General features: G+C 40.6%; 1 protein-coding gene and 1 pseudogene across 2 annotated transcripts in view; one reads left to right on the forward strand and one right to left on the reverse strand.

The window, feature by feature from the left end:
* HOMER1 (homer scaffold protein 1) overlaps positions 1–16,951 on the forward strand; it is a 178,406-nt gene that overhangs the window by 23,039 nt on the left and 138,416 nt on the right. Inside the window, exon 1 of one of the 2 annotated variants that reach the window (XM_002744829.6) lies at positions 5,104–6,892. The exons of the other annotated variant lie outside the window; for it this stretch is intronic. Within the exon in view, the coding sequence (XP_002744875.1) occupies positions 6,888–6,892 (5 nt within the window). The 5' untranslated portion in view covers positions 5,104–6,887. Of the gene's footprint in view, positions 1–5,103; positions 6,893–16,951 lie in introns of those variants that run through there. 2 annotated transcript variants of the gene reach the window in all.
* On the reverse strand, positions 8,625–13,504 carry LOC128930017 (large ribosomal subunit protein eL29-like; annotated as a pseudogene).

Here is a 16,951-nt window from a genome sequence, read left to right on the forward strand (position 1 = left end):
CTGTTGAGGACCTGGGTGGAACAAAAAGGCAAGAGGAAAGGAAGATTGTCTCTCTCTTCTGGAGCTGGAACACCAGCCTTCTCCTGTTCTTGAACATCAGAACTCCAAGTTCTCAGGCCTTCAGCCTTGAGCTGAGAGTTACATCATTGGTTTCCTGGGTTCTCAGGCATTGTAGACTGAGACTGAATTATGCTGCCAGCTTCCCGAGTTCTTCAGCTTCATACATTGATTTCTTGGCCTCCATAATCACATGAGCCATGTCCCATAATAAATCTCCTCTTATCTATCTACGTATCTATCAATCATCTACTTACCTGCCTACCTCTCTTGGTTCTGTTTCTCTAGAGAACCCCAACTAATACAGATACATTTACCATTTCCATTTTAATATTTAGAGAAATTAAAATTTACAACAAGATTTAAAAAAATAAAAAGCCTCATAAATAATTCATGAAATATTTTGACTGAAACCCTGAAGTGTTGAGAATCTTCATTTATTTTTTACTTCTTATGCTTGGGAGAAACTTTAACATGGGTTATAGGTCTTGCTTCTGCCTGCTTTTGCCATAAACATAATATTTATCAATTATGTTCTGCTTCAGAGAGTTTGCAATTGCCATCGTAAAGCCCCATATCTCTTCGAAATAATCCAGAATTTTTGCCTCAGCCTGTCTCTCCGAAAAGGCAATGTCCTTCCATAAGTATGACTGTCCTAAATATCTTGCGGGTTGTTTTTGTTTTAGCTGGCACCAAAACAAATCACAAAATAAGGTAGCTCATTTAAAACATTTTCCTCGTGGTTGTTCTGTTCCCCCATTCAGGAAAAAGATTATTGGTTACCATGGCAATCAGCTTCCACAGCAATCCATTGTAAGTAACTGCACAGGTACAGCACATGCTTTACTCCACATTCTTTACTGTAGTTCTCTGCAGATCTGCATATTTTTCTAGCCTGTTTTCTCTAACTCTTGCTTAAAACAATCAACCAACCAACTCAGGTTAAGCCAGACAATTTTTTTCAAAGGCATCATATCCCATTTTTTATGAATACTTAAAAAATTTTACATAGACAGTTGTACTACCATTTCTTTGTTCTGTCTGGGCCCTCAACGACACCTAACTGAAAACTTTCTATTATCCTCTTTCACTATCTAGAATTATATTTGTATCCCTCTGACCATATTTGGAAAATAAATGAATTTACAGTAAAAATCAGAGCAGGAGGTGGTTCTGAGATTATTTTCCATGGCTATCTACCATAGTTTTCCTAAGGTGAATCTTTAGCTTCCTCTCCTCTACCACTCTCAAACCTCACTGATAAACTGTCCTCAAGCCTTTGCCTTGAAGATGCCAAATACCTGTGTTCCCACCCTTGAGACTGTTTAATTACTTTGCTTCTGTTCAGAACATTACTGATCATAAAAGATGGTTTTATACAGGCCATACACAACTCAATGTTACCTGGTATCTGCTATATCATGGAGGAAGTGGGATGATTTTGGTCACTGGATAAATTGTTTCCCTGCAACTCTTTCATTCTTAATCATTATGTTGACTCTTTGCGGGTTTCTTCATGACCATATATTATAAACTAAGAATTAGGATATTTCTTTTATATGGATAGTTATCTTTTAGCCTATGTTTTAATCTGACTTTATTTGAATTGATGGTGGTATTTTGGTAATTAAAAAGAGGGCACTTAAAAGGAAATTGTTATTATCTAATGTAAGGCAATTAAAAATAAAATCTGGCTTTTGCACTCTTTACTACAAAGTTTTTCTATCTCATAGATACCTTTTTTCATTGAAAAAGACATATCCCATGACCAATCTATGAAAACGCCATTGAAGATTGCCATCTCCTATTAAGGGCATGGAAACAAACTCTGTAACTAAAACAGATGCCTTCGCCCACAGATTCTAAAATCAGAGGGTATTCATAAACCGCCCTACAAATTTTTAGAGCATAGTGGGAAACAGGAACTGTTAAAATTTGAAACTCTACTAAAGTACTTTCTTCCTCTTCCGGTAAAGGAAATATATTACTTTCTAGGAAGTTTACTATTTAAATAAACATACGAAGAAATTAGGGTTGGGAATTCACAACTAAAATTTAGAATACATCAGCTCATCTTAGGAGAAAAGATATTTATTTATTTATAGATGTAAAGTCATAGAATGCATTTCTGACTCCTCTTAAAACTGTACTGGAATTGTTTCAAGTAGGGAGAAGAGGCTATTTTTTCTGAGAAGACATGCCATATTACATAGAATGTTTCAAAGTTTTACATATTCTTTTGACTACATGGACATATGTACTTAGTAATAATGATCCCATATAAGCTGGCAAGAAATTTATACCTATACTTAATCAATTTAAGGTAGGATTTTCTAGATTAAGAGGCTGAAGTTAAATAATTGCATAAACTGTGAGTAATTATCACGGTGCACCATTACATTGATGTAGAATAAAGCCGCTCTCAATTTTCAGTTGACAAAAGAGCAGCTGAGAAGAGACGATGTGGTTGTGAAAAGCAGAAACTGATAAGGAGTCAGTGCTCTAAAGGCAGGGAGGCAGCTCAAAAGCTGTTTTGATAGTTGGGTAAAGATAAGGGGGAAAAAGACTGTAAATGAGATGAAGTTGTGAAGAAAGGGTAGAATAAAGTGTTTGAAAATGGTAAAGTGAGAGCTTTAATTAACATGGAGAGAAGGTAAGAGAGAAGTTATTTAGTTAGGTAGGAAATAGTTTGTAGAGAAATCTTAGTGCAATAACATAATTTGTATTTTAATTTGCAATGGCCAAGGGATGACATTATTTGAAGAATGACAGCTTTATTATTTCAACATTTTGGATATAAGAAACTCCACTTGTCTGAAATACAAATTGGTACAAGTTTCTATTAATCTGTTAATAATATACATTAGACAAAATGGCAAGCAGGGATTTGCCTTTCATTAACCTTTTGTTATAATCTTTAAAAACAAAAAAAAAGGCCGAGGCGGCTCACGCTTGTAATCCCAGCACTTTGGGAGGCCGAGGTGGGCGGATCACGAGTTCAGGAGTTGGAGACCAGTTTGGCCAACATAGTAAAACCCATTTCTACTAAAAATACAAAAATTAGCCCAGTATGGTGGCACGCACCTGTAGTCCCAGCTGAAGAGGGACTGAGGGAAGCTGAGGCGGGAGAATCGCTTGAACTTGGGAGGCAGAGGTGGCAGTGAGCTGAGACCACGCCATTGCACTTCAGCCTGGGTGACAGAGTGAGACTCCATCTCGGGGGAAAAAAAAAAAAAGAAAGAAAGAAAAAAAAAAACCTGGGCAGGGCAGGAGGCTGAGGCGGTCGGATCACCTGAGGCCAGGAGTTCGAAGCGAGCCTGGCCAAACACAGCGAAACACCATTGCTACTAAAAATACATAAATTAGCCGGGCGTGGCAGCGAGCGCCTGTAATCCCAGCTACCTGGGAGGCTGCTGCACGAGAACTGCTTGAACCTGGAAGGCAGAGGTTGCAGTGAGCTGAGATGGCGCCACTGCACTCCAGTCTGGGCAACAGAGCGAGATTTGGTCTCAAAAAAGACTTCTAATATTTCAAACTTTAAGCAAGATCATAATTTTATAATGTGAAGATGATCAGAGTGATTGAATCAGTTACAAATTCGTCTTTTTTGTTGGTGGTGTTCTTTAATCTTGGGCTCCTAATTTGAGCAAGAAAATGTAAATACAGAAAGCTACAAAACAATGTTCCTTAATTTCGAGCCATGTGAGTAGTTTAACATTACAAGCAGTTTCTAAAAGTCACACGTGGTATACATTAGAGTTTTAGCTCTTTTATTTAAACTGTGCTGATAGTAATCTTTAACTTTCCTAGTAATCACTTCATAGTTTGGTAATTCTGGATTTTCCGGGTCACCTCAGATTCAATTTTTTTTCTAATGTCAAATGGTGTGTCTAGATTTTAATTTGGAAAACAGGGTCAATAAATTTGTAGACTAATTCTGAAACAGTTTTGGCCTTTGGCAATACGTAGCAATTCTATTTCTTGGCCATGATTATCAAGTAAAATAAATGTTTACTATATGAATTTACCCAATAAGCTATTTTAAAATAATGAGGACTCTGTAGTAATTTACAATTTAAAAAACATTCATAATATGGCGTTTATAGACACAAATACATACATAGCTAGTAAACCTATAGATAGCTACTCACCCTGGCCATACAGAAAATAGAAAACAACACACTTAGGATATATTGTAATTATATATAATGTGGTCAATACTAAAGAAGACAAAAATATGCTTGTGTTAATGAAAAAAGGATTTCGTGGTCTTATTTTTAATCTCCACAGACCGAAATATATATTTTCCTCTTTGTTTTATTGGCTGGAGCCAAGTGCCATAAAACTCGGCTTCTTGATGAAGAGGAACTGAGAGGACACACTGGCATTTGCTATGCAAGTGATGATAATTATCTGAGTGAACTAAGATTGACTAATTTTCCTGTCAAAACTGCTATTTTGCAAATAAAATTACTACCATTTATAACATTATTTAGTGTGCTGATTGCTCTGGTCTTTATTCTTTAGTGTTTCAGGTTACCATTAAGAGAAAAAGTTATTTAAAAGTCGACTATGTCCAGAATGGCACTCATTAACTAAAAATTGAGGTGATTTTCCCGAAGTCCTGTTGGAAGTAAATCTACCAGTAGTGATCAGGCTCTCCCTCCCACATTTCCCTGCTAGTTAGGACAAAAGAAGCCCGGGGGTGCTGCTTCAATAGCGGTGGGAGTGGGAGATAGGATATTACCCGCTTGACACTTCTGCACTTTTGCTACGAATGAGTCACTCGGGTTTGGCACATTTGTTGCAAGGAAATCTCCTCCTCCCGGGCTGTCTTCTGTGCTTTGGCCTTTAAGGATAAGTGAGAGCAGGTGGGCACACAGGAGCTCGCCGAGTCCTCCTCCCCCTGCTCCTTCCCTAATTTAGCAGTACTTCCGGCCGCGTGACATCATCCCCCGCACCCCGGTGACGTGAGCGGCGGGTGACGTGTGTGCGGAGAGGAGCGCGCTGACGTTGCTATTTAAAGGTCCTCCTGCGGGGAGGATGGAGACACATCGCGAGCGCCTGGTGTGGGGCGCGGAGGAGGCTGTGGCAGCCGGGAGCGGGGCCAAGAGCCAGCGGAGGAGTAGAGCGCACGGCGCCCCCGTCGCCGGCCTGTAGGGGAGGGGGGAAAGAAGGACGGATGAACTGAGGGCCTGCCCCCGGCCCAGCTTCCTAAGAGGGCCGCTCGGCCCCTCACCACCAGCCTCTCCGCCGCCTCGCGGCTGCTACTTTCTCCCGCTGCCCGCTGCCTGCTATCTGCAGGGCCCGTCGGCCTCCCGGGGCCGCTCCGCGCCCCAGCTCCCGGACGCGGCTCCGCGGCGGCCACCACCTCCCGCCCCCTCCCGCGAACAGGGGGAGGGACCGCCCTCGCCCCCTCCCCCCCGTTCTCTCCGCCCCCTTCCCGCCCCTCGCAGCCCGCTCTGCCGCCGCGATCGCCTCACGCCGGCGGCGCTAATCGGGAAAGCGGCACCCTCCGCTCTGCCAGTCAGCCGGTGGAGGCAGAGGCAGCGGCGGGCTTCAGGCCGCCCTGGCTGGCGTTGGTCTCTGCCGGGCGGGAGCCGGAGGCCGGCTGAGGCGGGAGCTGATGGAAGTGTGAAGAGGCGGCGGCGGGGCCCAGGGAATGTGAGGCGGCGCGTGGCGGCGGCGCGGAGCGTGAGAGACGAGGAGCAGGGGTGGGGGCGCTGGAGCGGCGGCTGCGCTACGGCTTCAAGCCCAGTTCTCCTGGCCCCGACGCGGGCTTAGCCTCCTGCTTTGGCTCGAGCGGGCGCCCGTTGACCCTTCGGCCCCCTCCTCCTGCTGCTCGCCCGCCCTGGAGCTGGGGGCAGGGTGCCATTGGAAGCGTGGGGCTTGGCTCTCTGATTCATTCATTCTCCGCTGACTGGAGCCTCAGACCCTCTGTGCTCCAAAGAGGAGGGAAGAGGGAGCAGCCGCGAATGAAGGGCCGGGCGCGAGCCGGGCTCCATTGTGCTCGGCGGCGGGGGGCGGGAAGGGGCTGAGGGAGGTGGGATCGGGCCCCCTCCTCCAGCTCCCAGGCGTGTGCTGCGCCCCCAGCCTTCTGCCAGCCTGGAAATGGCTCCGTTTATTCTTCTCGGGAGAATGAATCGATGCTGCCTAGCCTTCTCTTCCTCCTCCCCACCTCGTCTCTGCTCCGAGTCTTAGGAGGAACACTAAAAAAGACAGATTCCAATGTGGAGTGCCGTGCAGGTTGCAAGCTGCTGGGTTTGCACTTCGAGGAGATTTTTCTATGTAGTTTTTTTCCTAATGTGAGCGCAGGGAAACCGTGGCATTACTGCTTTTGGGATTTTTATTCACGTGCACGTCGCATTTGGTTGCTCGCTCCACCCCTGGGGACCTGGTGTGGTGGAAAAATTTGAACCCGCAGCCTTAGCTCCGAAAAGGCCGAATTACCTGGCTCCCCCTGAGTGTCGAGGAGGACCTGAGCGAAATGACCAGCGAACTCATTTTTAATAGGACTCGGTGAAGCCGGATTCTGCATTTTCCTACCTGTAGACTCATTTTGTGGAATAGAGTTGATCACTGTCTCCGCAAAGCATTTTAACTCCAATAAGCAAATGCCGCCTCTGTTTGAACGTCTTGGTATTTACAAGAGAGAAATCATTTTACCTAAGAGAACTAATTGAATTGGCAGCATCCTTGAAATACCTCCGGACAAGGATCTGGGGGTGGGGGTGGAAAAGCAACTGCGAAATAACAGACGGAGAAATTCCCTTGGAAGTTATTCCGTAGCATAAGAGCTGAAACTTCAGAGCAAGTTTTCATTGGGCAAAATGGGGTAAGGAATTTTGCGCTTAACAGCTTCGAATCTGTTTATGTATGTGTATTATTGAGCGGTGGTGGCGATTGTGTTTTCAAATAAACTTGCCACCTTGCTAAACTGGTCATACTTTAAAGAAATAAGCATGCTAACCTTTTCGGTTATTTTTGCATTTTTGTAGAGTAGTACCAGAGGTCATAAATAAGGAGCACATATCGTTTGTAACTTGAATATGGATTTGTGAGTAATATTTACAAAGAAAACGCATCCTACACTTTACTGGTCTGACCGCTGCATCAGTTTGTAATCAAAATCACATTATCTTAGCTTTTGCTGATGGTTCTCTTTCAAAGAGAAGTACTACATTCTCTCAGTACTTTTAGAATAATCAGTTGCACAAAGGAACGATTGTAATGAGTGGTCAGACAACAGTCCTTGAAAGTGATCCAGAGTAAATTGTTGCCCTTACCGTGCCCTCTGTTTTGCCCTTGAATAGTCAAAGCTAAAATGTATAGAATTGATTTACTGGAGGGTAAAACGAAAATCTGAAATTCAGTTTTACTGATGCGGTCACCCTGGTGCGGGTGCATTCCAAAGGAAAAGGCTTTTTGTTGAAGAAACTTGTTCACTCCTTTTGTTTTTCGCTTTTAAGCTCAGCCCTTCAGTTTGTGTTAACATATCAGATCTACACCTGCCTTCAGACCCAGAGCCAACCGAGGGTGCATTTTCCAGCCTTTTATTAACTCTTCACACAGTGGATTGATGAAATGCTAGTGACACTTCCGACATTTAAGCTGGAAACCCATAATATGTTAATGGAGTAACCTCATTTCATTGACACACTGTCAGTGCTTTTTGGCAGAAGTACTTTGAGAATTTTCTCTTTGAGTGTGTGGTTGAATAAACACATCTAAAGTGTAGTTGAAGGACAAGTTTTGAAATAATGGACTCTGAAATTCATTGTGATGCTTTAGGGATTTACACACGCTTGAAACTTTCTGAGGAAAGTTCTTGAATAGTACCTTCTTTTTGGAGTTAGAATTTGAAGTTTAATATGCATAGCTTTGAACATTTAGAACATGTTGTAGGAGACTTTCCTCAGGAATTAATGACAAAAGTGATAATGGTTTTAAAAACTTAAATGACAAGTGATGAGTGTATATGTAACTTGCATGATTTGGGGATACTGTTAAGAGTAATTAAAATACCTCATTCTATTTCTAACGCTGCTATTAGTAGCTTAGTGATTACTTAACCTCTGTGGACTCTATTTCTTATCTGTAAAATGAAGGAGTTAGAGATGAATTAAAGATTTTTCCAACCTGTGAAAAACGAATTATTTTCTTTTTATTCTCCTCATTTTAATGATCACTAGTCGGTTTCTGGAAGCAGATCTTTCTGATGGAGACCTTTTTCTCTCTAAGCAGTTTAAGCACTTAGGCTGAAAGATAATGGCATTTGAAAAATGTTTTGGATGAATTGCACCCGTTTAAAATGAGAGAAAATACTGAAAAATACTACTGTTCAAAACCTTTGAAATATGGCTTCCCTTGAGCATCTGCAGCTCTGTTTAAAACATGTTGGAGGAAAAAAAAACATCAAGCAGCAGTTTTTCATGTTGATGGCTGCATTTTGTCTAGACTGTGGAGTAGCAGCACCATGGAAGAAAATCAGTTTTCCACAACCTTTAAGCTGCTTGAATGCCCGTCATTTTACCAAGGGAAGCTTAGGATGAATTTTTTTTCCTGCCTCAGATTTATTTCTACAAACAGCACAGGAGGACCTCAGCCCCATGCAGACGGCGGCCTGGGCTGAGTGATTGGGGGTGGGGGTCGCGCCATTCCTTCCGTCCTTATGTTGGTAAACAGAGATCTCTACTCTGAAGCCTTTGTAGGGGCCTGGGCACCTTTGGGAGCCTGTGCTGGAACTGAAGCTGGAGCTGCATGCAGCCTGGGCCTTAGTTTGATCCTTGGCCTTTGGCCGGCACAGCCTGAGGCCCTTGGCAGTGAGGGCACGAGCATGCTTCCCAAGCTTGGAGTGGGCAATGTAGGCAAGTCAATTGGGCTTGCAGCTGACACCCTTTGGGATCTTGGGCTTAACCTCCTTGGGCTTTATGAGGGCCTTGATAACCTCGGCACATGCACTCGTGGCCTTGGTGGTGTTGGCCTGAATCTTTAGGCCCTTCTTGTTGTGCTCCTTGGCAAAGCGCATGTTCCTCAGGAACTTGGGGTCCACCCCTTTAAGAGATTGGTATCTTTGTGATTGGGGTTTCTTGGTACCATTTCTGTGCCATTTTCGGGACTGGTTGTGTGTGGTATGTGGCTCTTGGACTTGGCCACGTTTGCACCTTAAGCCACGGTTCCCGAAGGGCCTAGAACTGGAAGAGAGGATAAATTTAATACTGAAGGGGCTAGTGTTTAAAATGGGAGAGTAAGTGCCACACCTAACATGCCTTTAGACACTTAGCAAAATTAAATTTGTTTATAAATGAGTGTATCTGCCCTTTAGTTAATAAAGTCCAATGTGTGGACTGAGGAGATAAAGGAGTGAGCATTTGTGGTGCGTTTTTTTTTTTTTTTTTTGGAAAGCCTATATTTGGAGTTGTGACCTTTCTCATTGAAAGGTTGTGACTTGTTTTATCTGAGTTGAGAGAGGAAGGGTAGGTGGAAGTAAAAGAGAAGAGCATACAACAAAGGTATTTGCTGACATTTCCGCACTTTGAGTATTTATGCCTAATAAATATTTGTGGAATTAGCATAGCTGCCTGGACCTATTTAAAACAAAAGCAAACAGGGCTTTAAATGGCCTTTTACCTGGTCAATCCTTAATTACCTTACTGTAATAGATATCTAAAATTGAATACTGTGAGTAAAGTGTTTCACATATTAACAACTTTTTTTTTAAACTTATGTTGTAATAGGGATTTATCTTTGTCTTAATTGTAGATACTATTGCAAGTCTAGGGGCAGTCTAAGCAAAGGAATTATTTTTAATAAAATCAGTGATTGGGCAGAAAAAAATTATGGCTCCCCTAATAGTAGTTGATGAACTTTGTGGAAATGGAAAAGAACAGCTGAAACTTGACAGTTGGCAAAGTCTGTCAAAGTATCTTGGATGCTGCATGAACCGTTGTTAATTGCAGTGAAGACAACTAAAGTAAAGGTTTGTAAAATAAATGTATCAGATCCCCTGAAAATTAAGGCATTCATTTACATAAAATGAAGTCTCTGAAAAATTTTGAAGCTTCAGTGAGGAGCTCCTGTTAGGTATGACCTCCCACCCCCAACCTCCAAATACTGTCTCATAATGAGAGCCGTGAATCAGTAGCTATTTCAGAACTATTAGAGTAAGCAACAAATCTAGCCGTTTCAGCCAGTTACTTCATGATACCCTTTGTTTTTACTTACTTCATATTGGCAACCTAGTGCCATCAGCAGTGGATAAGAATTATTTCTCTTTTCCCCTATTAAGAGCTAGTTATACATAAAATGGGGCTCTCCCTGCTAATGGAATCTGTTAATGCGGTTTCTGATTTATCTCACCTGCCCATGGGAACCTCTGGAGTCCTTCCTCTCCCTTTTTCCCCAAATAACTTTCAGAAGCATGGAAATGAGTGCTGCTACATTGCAGCCCAAACTGAGTTTCTTTGCTGAAAGATGCAAAGCTGATACCTCCTTCTTCCTCGGTCTGCAGTTCTATTCTCTAAGGGTTGTAGCAAAAATGTGAAAATCTTGATCCCACACTGTGAATGGGTTTTATTGCAAGGGTAATCATCCTATCATTCCTGACAACTGACGAGTTAGATCTAGCAAGTCCTTAATTCTTCATTTGTTCATTTAACCAACTTTGAACCTGTGTTATAGTACATGTACTTAACTCAGTGCTGCTGATATGAAGGTCAGTACAATGTACTCCTTCCCTTAGTTTGTACTTTAGAAGTTGAGAAGACAGTCAAGCCTAAAATTAAAATGTGCAATGAAATTTTGTAGGAGCTATAATGTATGGGGTTATAGAGACACAAAGTGTGTGTGTTGGGGGGGCATTCGTTGCTGAAGAAAGGATAGGCTTTGTGGAGGAGGTGATAGGTGTTAAATACTGAAAGATGAGTACAAGTGAGCCTCTTAGACAAATTAGAGGGCATTCAAGGCAGAGGGAAAAGTGATTGACAACACTAAAATGAGGAACTGCAAAGAAGTTTGGCATGACAAGCTTGTTTGCTTGAGCTCCCTTTGGTGTAGCAAAAGATAGGTCTAGAGCCTTATTATGCAGGGGCTGAGTTAGAGAGCCGTGTAGATAAATGAAAGATTGGATGATCCTGTAGTTTAGTGTGTTTGGAGGGTTTTTTGGGTATGACCCATTGTAAAGATAATCATCTTTACATTGCAACCTAATATGCTTGTATATAAATGATAAAATGTCACTACATGATACCCATGCTTTGTATGATCCACCCTGGTAGTTTCTATTCTGTTCCATTCTATTTTATTTTTAAGATAGACTGATGATGGTGACCCACTCTATTTAACAACGCTATAGTAGCAACTGGTAATTTGAAAATCACTTCTGTGTGAAGATTACTAAAGGGTTTTAAGCAGAGTAAGGACATGATCAGGGAAGTAGAGTGAGGAAGCAGTTTTAAAAATCATTTAAAAATTTGGTTTCGTGTCTTGCATCCTGTGGAAACACCAAGCCAGAACAATGAACCCTGGCTGGGTAGAGGAAGTGGATAGTTCGGCAGGCCCTGGAAAGTTCCGAAGTGGAGAGGGAAGGGATGGTGACTTAGAGATGTATAGTTGGCTGAGTGGGGCTCCTTCAGAATTAGGGCATTTCATGTGCAGAGGTAATAATGTTGCAAAGTGCATGGTGTGTTCCTAGCAAGGTCACTAACTCAGATGGGTCATAAAATAGTGAATTTGGGAGTTAAGGGGTTGATAGAAGAAACTTTCCTTATTCATAGTTTATAGTTTTGAGTGATTAAACATCTCAGAAGAAAAGATGGTAACATACCAAAAGGTCTAACCTCCCTACTGCTGTGCGATTTTTGTGTGTTTTTTTTTTTCTTAAGTCCTTAATGTTCAGTTGAAGTATTTATTTTTGGTTACTGGATTGTTATTTGGATTAATATAACTAACTGGACAGAAGAGTAGGGAAAATGAGTGTCGAGTGCTTAATGTTTACTGATAGAATTTTTTCTCATGTATTTTTTTAAATGACTGACTACAAAACAATTTACACTGATTTATATCTCAGGACCTGTCTAGTGGAATGAAATGTGCAGTTTTTTTTGTTGTTACATATTTGTAATGCCTTATGACCTATGGCCAATATTTCTGTTTGTTTTTGAAAAATTGAGAGTGATTTCGAGGCATTGTAAAGTTTCAGGTTTGTTAAATGTTTTCATTTCAAAAGAATCTACATATGATAAATAATATTTATGTAGATTTTAGGTCATCTACAAGAATTGAGATAAAATTTTCAAATCTTAATGAGTATTGCAAAAGCAGGTGAAACTTTTTAAAAGCTAATCATTCAGTGGTCTTCAACAGGTGAATAAAATCATATGTATTTATATTTGTTTTCTTTCTTTCTTTCTTCGAGACAGTGCAGTGGCCCATGCTGGAGTGCAGTGGTACGATCATGGCTCACTGCAGCCTTGACCTGTCAGGCTCAAGTAATCCTCCCACTTCAGCCTCCTGAGTAGCTGGGACTTAGAGGTTCACACCACCATGGCAGGCTAATTTTTGTACTTTTTGTCGAGATGGGGTTTCATCATGCTGCCTAGGCTGGTCTTGAACCCCTGGACTCAAGTGATCTGTCTGCCTTGCTATGAGCCATTGCACCTGGCCAAAATCATATATTTTAATCTTAATTTTTGTAGCATACCTCTCCATAGCCTCTAAAATTAGGACATCCATAATGACTCTCTGTTAAAAGAGTCAGTTTTATTGATGAACTTATGTTCTTAATTTTAGCATTTCATACCTTTTGATACTCCTTTTTCCATCTGTCCTGAGTGTAACATGTTGGTCATTTCTGTGCTCCTTCATGAAATGTCTGAGAAAGGAAAAAAAGATGAAACTGAATGATGAAAAAAAAAAGACGAACAAGAATGCTGCTTGTTTAAACAGTATTTTTGAGGGAAATTATATTATTGACACATATAGTCTTTTTTGTTTTGCCTTTCATTTTTTAAAATCTTGTTTTTAAAAGTTTTAAAAAATTTGTTCACTTCTCTGGTAACTACAATTTAGAATTATTATTTTTTTGTCTGCTAAATATTTCAGATAATGGAATTAATTTTATAGGGGCATCTTTTTAACTATTCTTTCAATGAGGTTTTGACCCTCCAATAATGGATTGTGAAACCAGTATGGCTCTTGTGTAGCTAAAATAATTTTATATATAGAACTAACATTTGTCTTAGTTAAGAACTGAATTTTATTTACCTTTATATGTGTTTTTTTCTTTTAAAGTAGGCTAGTAAAGGAAGGCAGAAATTCACTGTTTTCTGTTTTGTATCAGAAAATAAAAGTGTTTCTAAACACCCCCCCAAATCAGCAATCTAATCAATATTTTATCTTCATAGTACACTTACCTTTGCATTTTCTTTACCTTTTGAAAAATCACCATCTCTTAACACCTAATATTAATATTAGCTTAAAAAATAGCTTGGCTTTATGAACATCTTATTTTAATGTTCTTCCACAAAATAAGAAGAGTTTCCATGTTATCTTTTGAGAAGTGTTGGCACTAAGTCGTCAAAGCACCACAGTTGTAAGACTTGAGGGCTTTTTGTAAAATTACCAAGCAAGAGTTAGGTAGAAATTAAACAAAAGCAAAGAACTGTGTTAGGAACCACAGATACTAAAGCTATTTCATTATAAGGTCATTGAAAGTCATGTTTATTATGTCAGGTCTGTTGGCATGTCTGGATCCATGTGGTCACATGCTTCAGAGTCCAGAGGCCTGTAGAAGAAAATGTCCTTGATTCCCCTCTCCCTTTCCCCCAGTATGGTTTGTTCCTCATTTGTCACTGTCTAGTTGGGGAGTCTTTTTTGGATGGAGTCTTGCTGGGTTGCCCAGGCTGGAGTGAAATGGCAGGATCTCAGCTCAGTGCAGCCTCCACCTCCTGGGCTCAGGTGAACCTGCTGCTTCAGCCTCGAGAGTAGTTGGGACTATAGGTGGCGCCACTATACATGGCTAATTTTTGTATTTTTGTAGAGATGAGGTTTCACCATGTTGGTCCTGACCTCAAGTGATCTGCCCACCTCGGCCTTTCAAAGTGCTGGAATTATAGGCATGAGCCACTGCACCCAGCCTAGTTGGGGAGTCTTAATAGAAATCTACTGAGAGGCATAGCTCTGATACATATCTCTTTGGGTACTATACATTGTTTTTCCTAACCCACTAGTTTATAGTGTAGTACACATGTGCAATATTGGAAGGATTTGGGGAAATTAGTGCTCATATACAGAAAATCCTGATTTTTAGCAGTTGGGCCTATACAGTTATTTTTCTCATAATTTTTGTAGCTAAATTTTTGGATCCTTTTACCTTTATATTTACATATAATCTCAATCTTAAGTAGTTATAATCTTTCTTCTGTTTTATTTAAGTATTTATAAGGGTTGTTCTGAACAAGACTTTGTGTGAGTTGGAATTTTCTGCCTAGTTACTTTCCAGTTTCCCTCATTAGGCTCTTAATAATGGTCTTTAGGACATGACTATCAAAGACCTCAAAATACTCATGTTAGGAATTTCTGTCAGTAAATCCTCCTGGAAGGTAAGTCTGTACATTCCTAAATGTATATAGGACAGTTATTTTGAACCTATTATAATATTTAAGTTGTTTATCCCTTTACCTTTCTTTGCCCTTTTTTTTTGTTTTGTTTTTTTGGTTTTGCTTATTCCTTTGTAAAACAGTTTTATTTTCTCTCTAACTCTGTTGTTATGAATCACTGTCTCATGGCTTTTAACATTAAAATTTGTGGGCTTTGCTTAATCACCCTGCCAGCTCCCAAGATGTTTACAGATTGAGGATTCCACCTACTCTTGTTTACTCAGTATTGCCAGGGATCTGTATACATTAAGCTCAATGGGACTACTCCCAAGTCACTCTTAAACTCATCTTTCTTGAGATTCTGTTGATTAAAAAAAAAAAATCTAGATCTTGCAGGCTGCTGTTTTCCTTACCCAACAGATAATCTATAAGATTTTAGTTGTGTATTTCATTGTTGCTTTCATTTAGTATTTTACTATTGTTAAATTGGTATTTATTTCTATGCCTATGTTAGTATAGTGGAAATAGATATTAATGATGACATTACTGTTTAATTTTATTTTGCAGCATGTTAGTACAGATGCTTTTGAACAGCATAGGTTTTAACTGTGTGAGTTCACTTATATGTGGAGTTTCTTCCACCTCTGTCACCCCTGACACAGCAAGACCAACCCTTCCTCTTCCTCCTCCTCAGCTTACTCAACGTGAAGATGAGGAGGATAAGGATGTTTATGATGATCCACTTCCACTTAATGGATAGTAAATACATTTTCTCTTACGATTTTTCTTTTTCTTCCTTTTTCCTTTGAGACAGAGTCTCACTCTGTTGCCCAGGCTGGAGTGCAGTGGCGTGATCTTGGCTTACTCCAACCTCTGCCTCCTGGGTTCAAGCAATTCTCTTGCCTTAGCCTCCTGAGTAGCTGGGATTATAGGCACAGCCACCATGCCTAATTTTTGTATTTTTAGTAGAGACAGGGTTTTGTCGTGTTGGCCAGGCTGGTCTCAAACCCCTGGCTTCAAGGCTGCCCACCACAGCCCCGCAAAGTGCAGGGATTACAGGTATGAGCCACCAAGCCTGGCCTGATTTTCTTAATAACATGGTCTTTTCTCTAGCTTACTTAATGATATGAATACAGTATATAATGTAACATGTAACATACAAAATGTGTGTTAATTGACTGTTATTGATAAGGCTTCTAGTCAACAGTAGGTTATGAGTAAAGTTTTTGAGGAGTCAAAAGTTACATGCAGATATTTTACTGAGTGTGGGTCAGTGCCCTTAACTCACAAATTGTTTAAGGGTCAACTGTATATTTTGAGTAATCAGTATAAAATATAGGTTGTTACATTATGGCTATTCATGTGGTGGAAGCTGTCCCAAAGAATGTTTTCAAAAATGGTACAGTGGTCAATTAGAAATCAGGATGTGAAATGTTATGTCCTGTATGACCTCAAATATATAAAATTCTGTATATGCATAAAAATGTTTGAAAGAGGCTCATTAAAGTGCTACCATGTTTAGTTCTGGGAGATAAGATTGTAAAATTCTGTTTTTTAGTCTTTCTGAATCTTGTAGTTTCTCTGTAATGAACCTACTAAGTTTTAGAACATCTCTTGGGTTTTAAGGGTGAGGTATTAAACAGGGAACTCTTGAGTTTTAAGGGTGAGGATATGAAAAAGAGAACTTCTCTTGGGTTGTTTATTTATTTTGAGACAGAGTTTCACTCTTGTTGCCCAGGCTGGAGTGCAATGGTGCAATCTCGGCTCACCACAGCCTCCGCCTCTTGGGTTCAAGCAGTTCTCCTGCCTCAGCCCCAGGTAGCTGGGATTACAGGCATGTGCCACCACGTTTGGCTAATTTTGTGTTTTTAGTAGAGATGGAGTTTCTCCATGTTGGTCAGGCTGATCTTGAACTTCCGACCTCAGGTGATTTGCACACCTCAGCCTCCCAAAGTGCTGGGATGACAGGCATGAGCCACCCCACCAGGCCTCTTTTGGGATTTAAGGGTGAGAGTTTTTAAAAAATGTTGATTATCTACAGTAAAAAATATTATCAGGACCAGTCATTATTCCTACATGTAGATACATATATATATATTTGTATCAATTTTAGCTTTATCTCAAATTCTATCTCATTCTTTTCAAGATTGGCTAAAGAATAGTTGCTATAGTGCTAGCAAAACTTGTTGCAGTGTAAGGAGTATTTCTCTTGTCAGTTATTAGAGTATTAACACTAAACTGTAGTTTGTATGGAGAAGGAGACATAGCTCAAAGGGAACGTGTGACTATGGGAGGTT

This window comes from Callithrix jacchus, chromosome 2 (assembly GCF_049354715.1).
Source record: "Callithrix jacchus isolate 240 chromosome 2, calJac240_pri, whole genome shotgun sequence".
Classification (NCBI taxonomy): domain Eukaryota; kingdom Metazoa; phylum Chordata; class Mammalia; order Primates; family Cebidae; genus Callithrix; species Callithrix jacchus.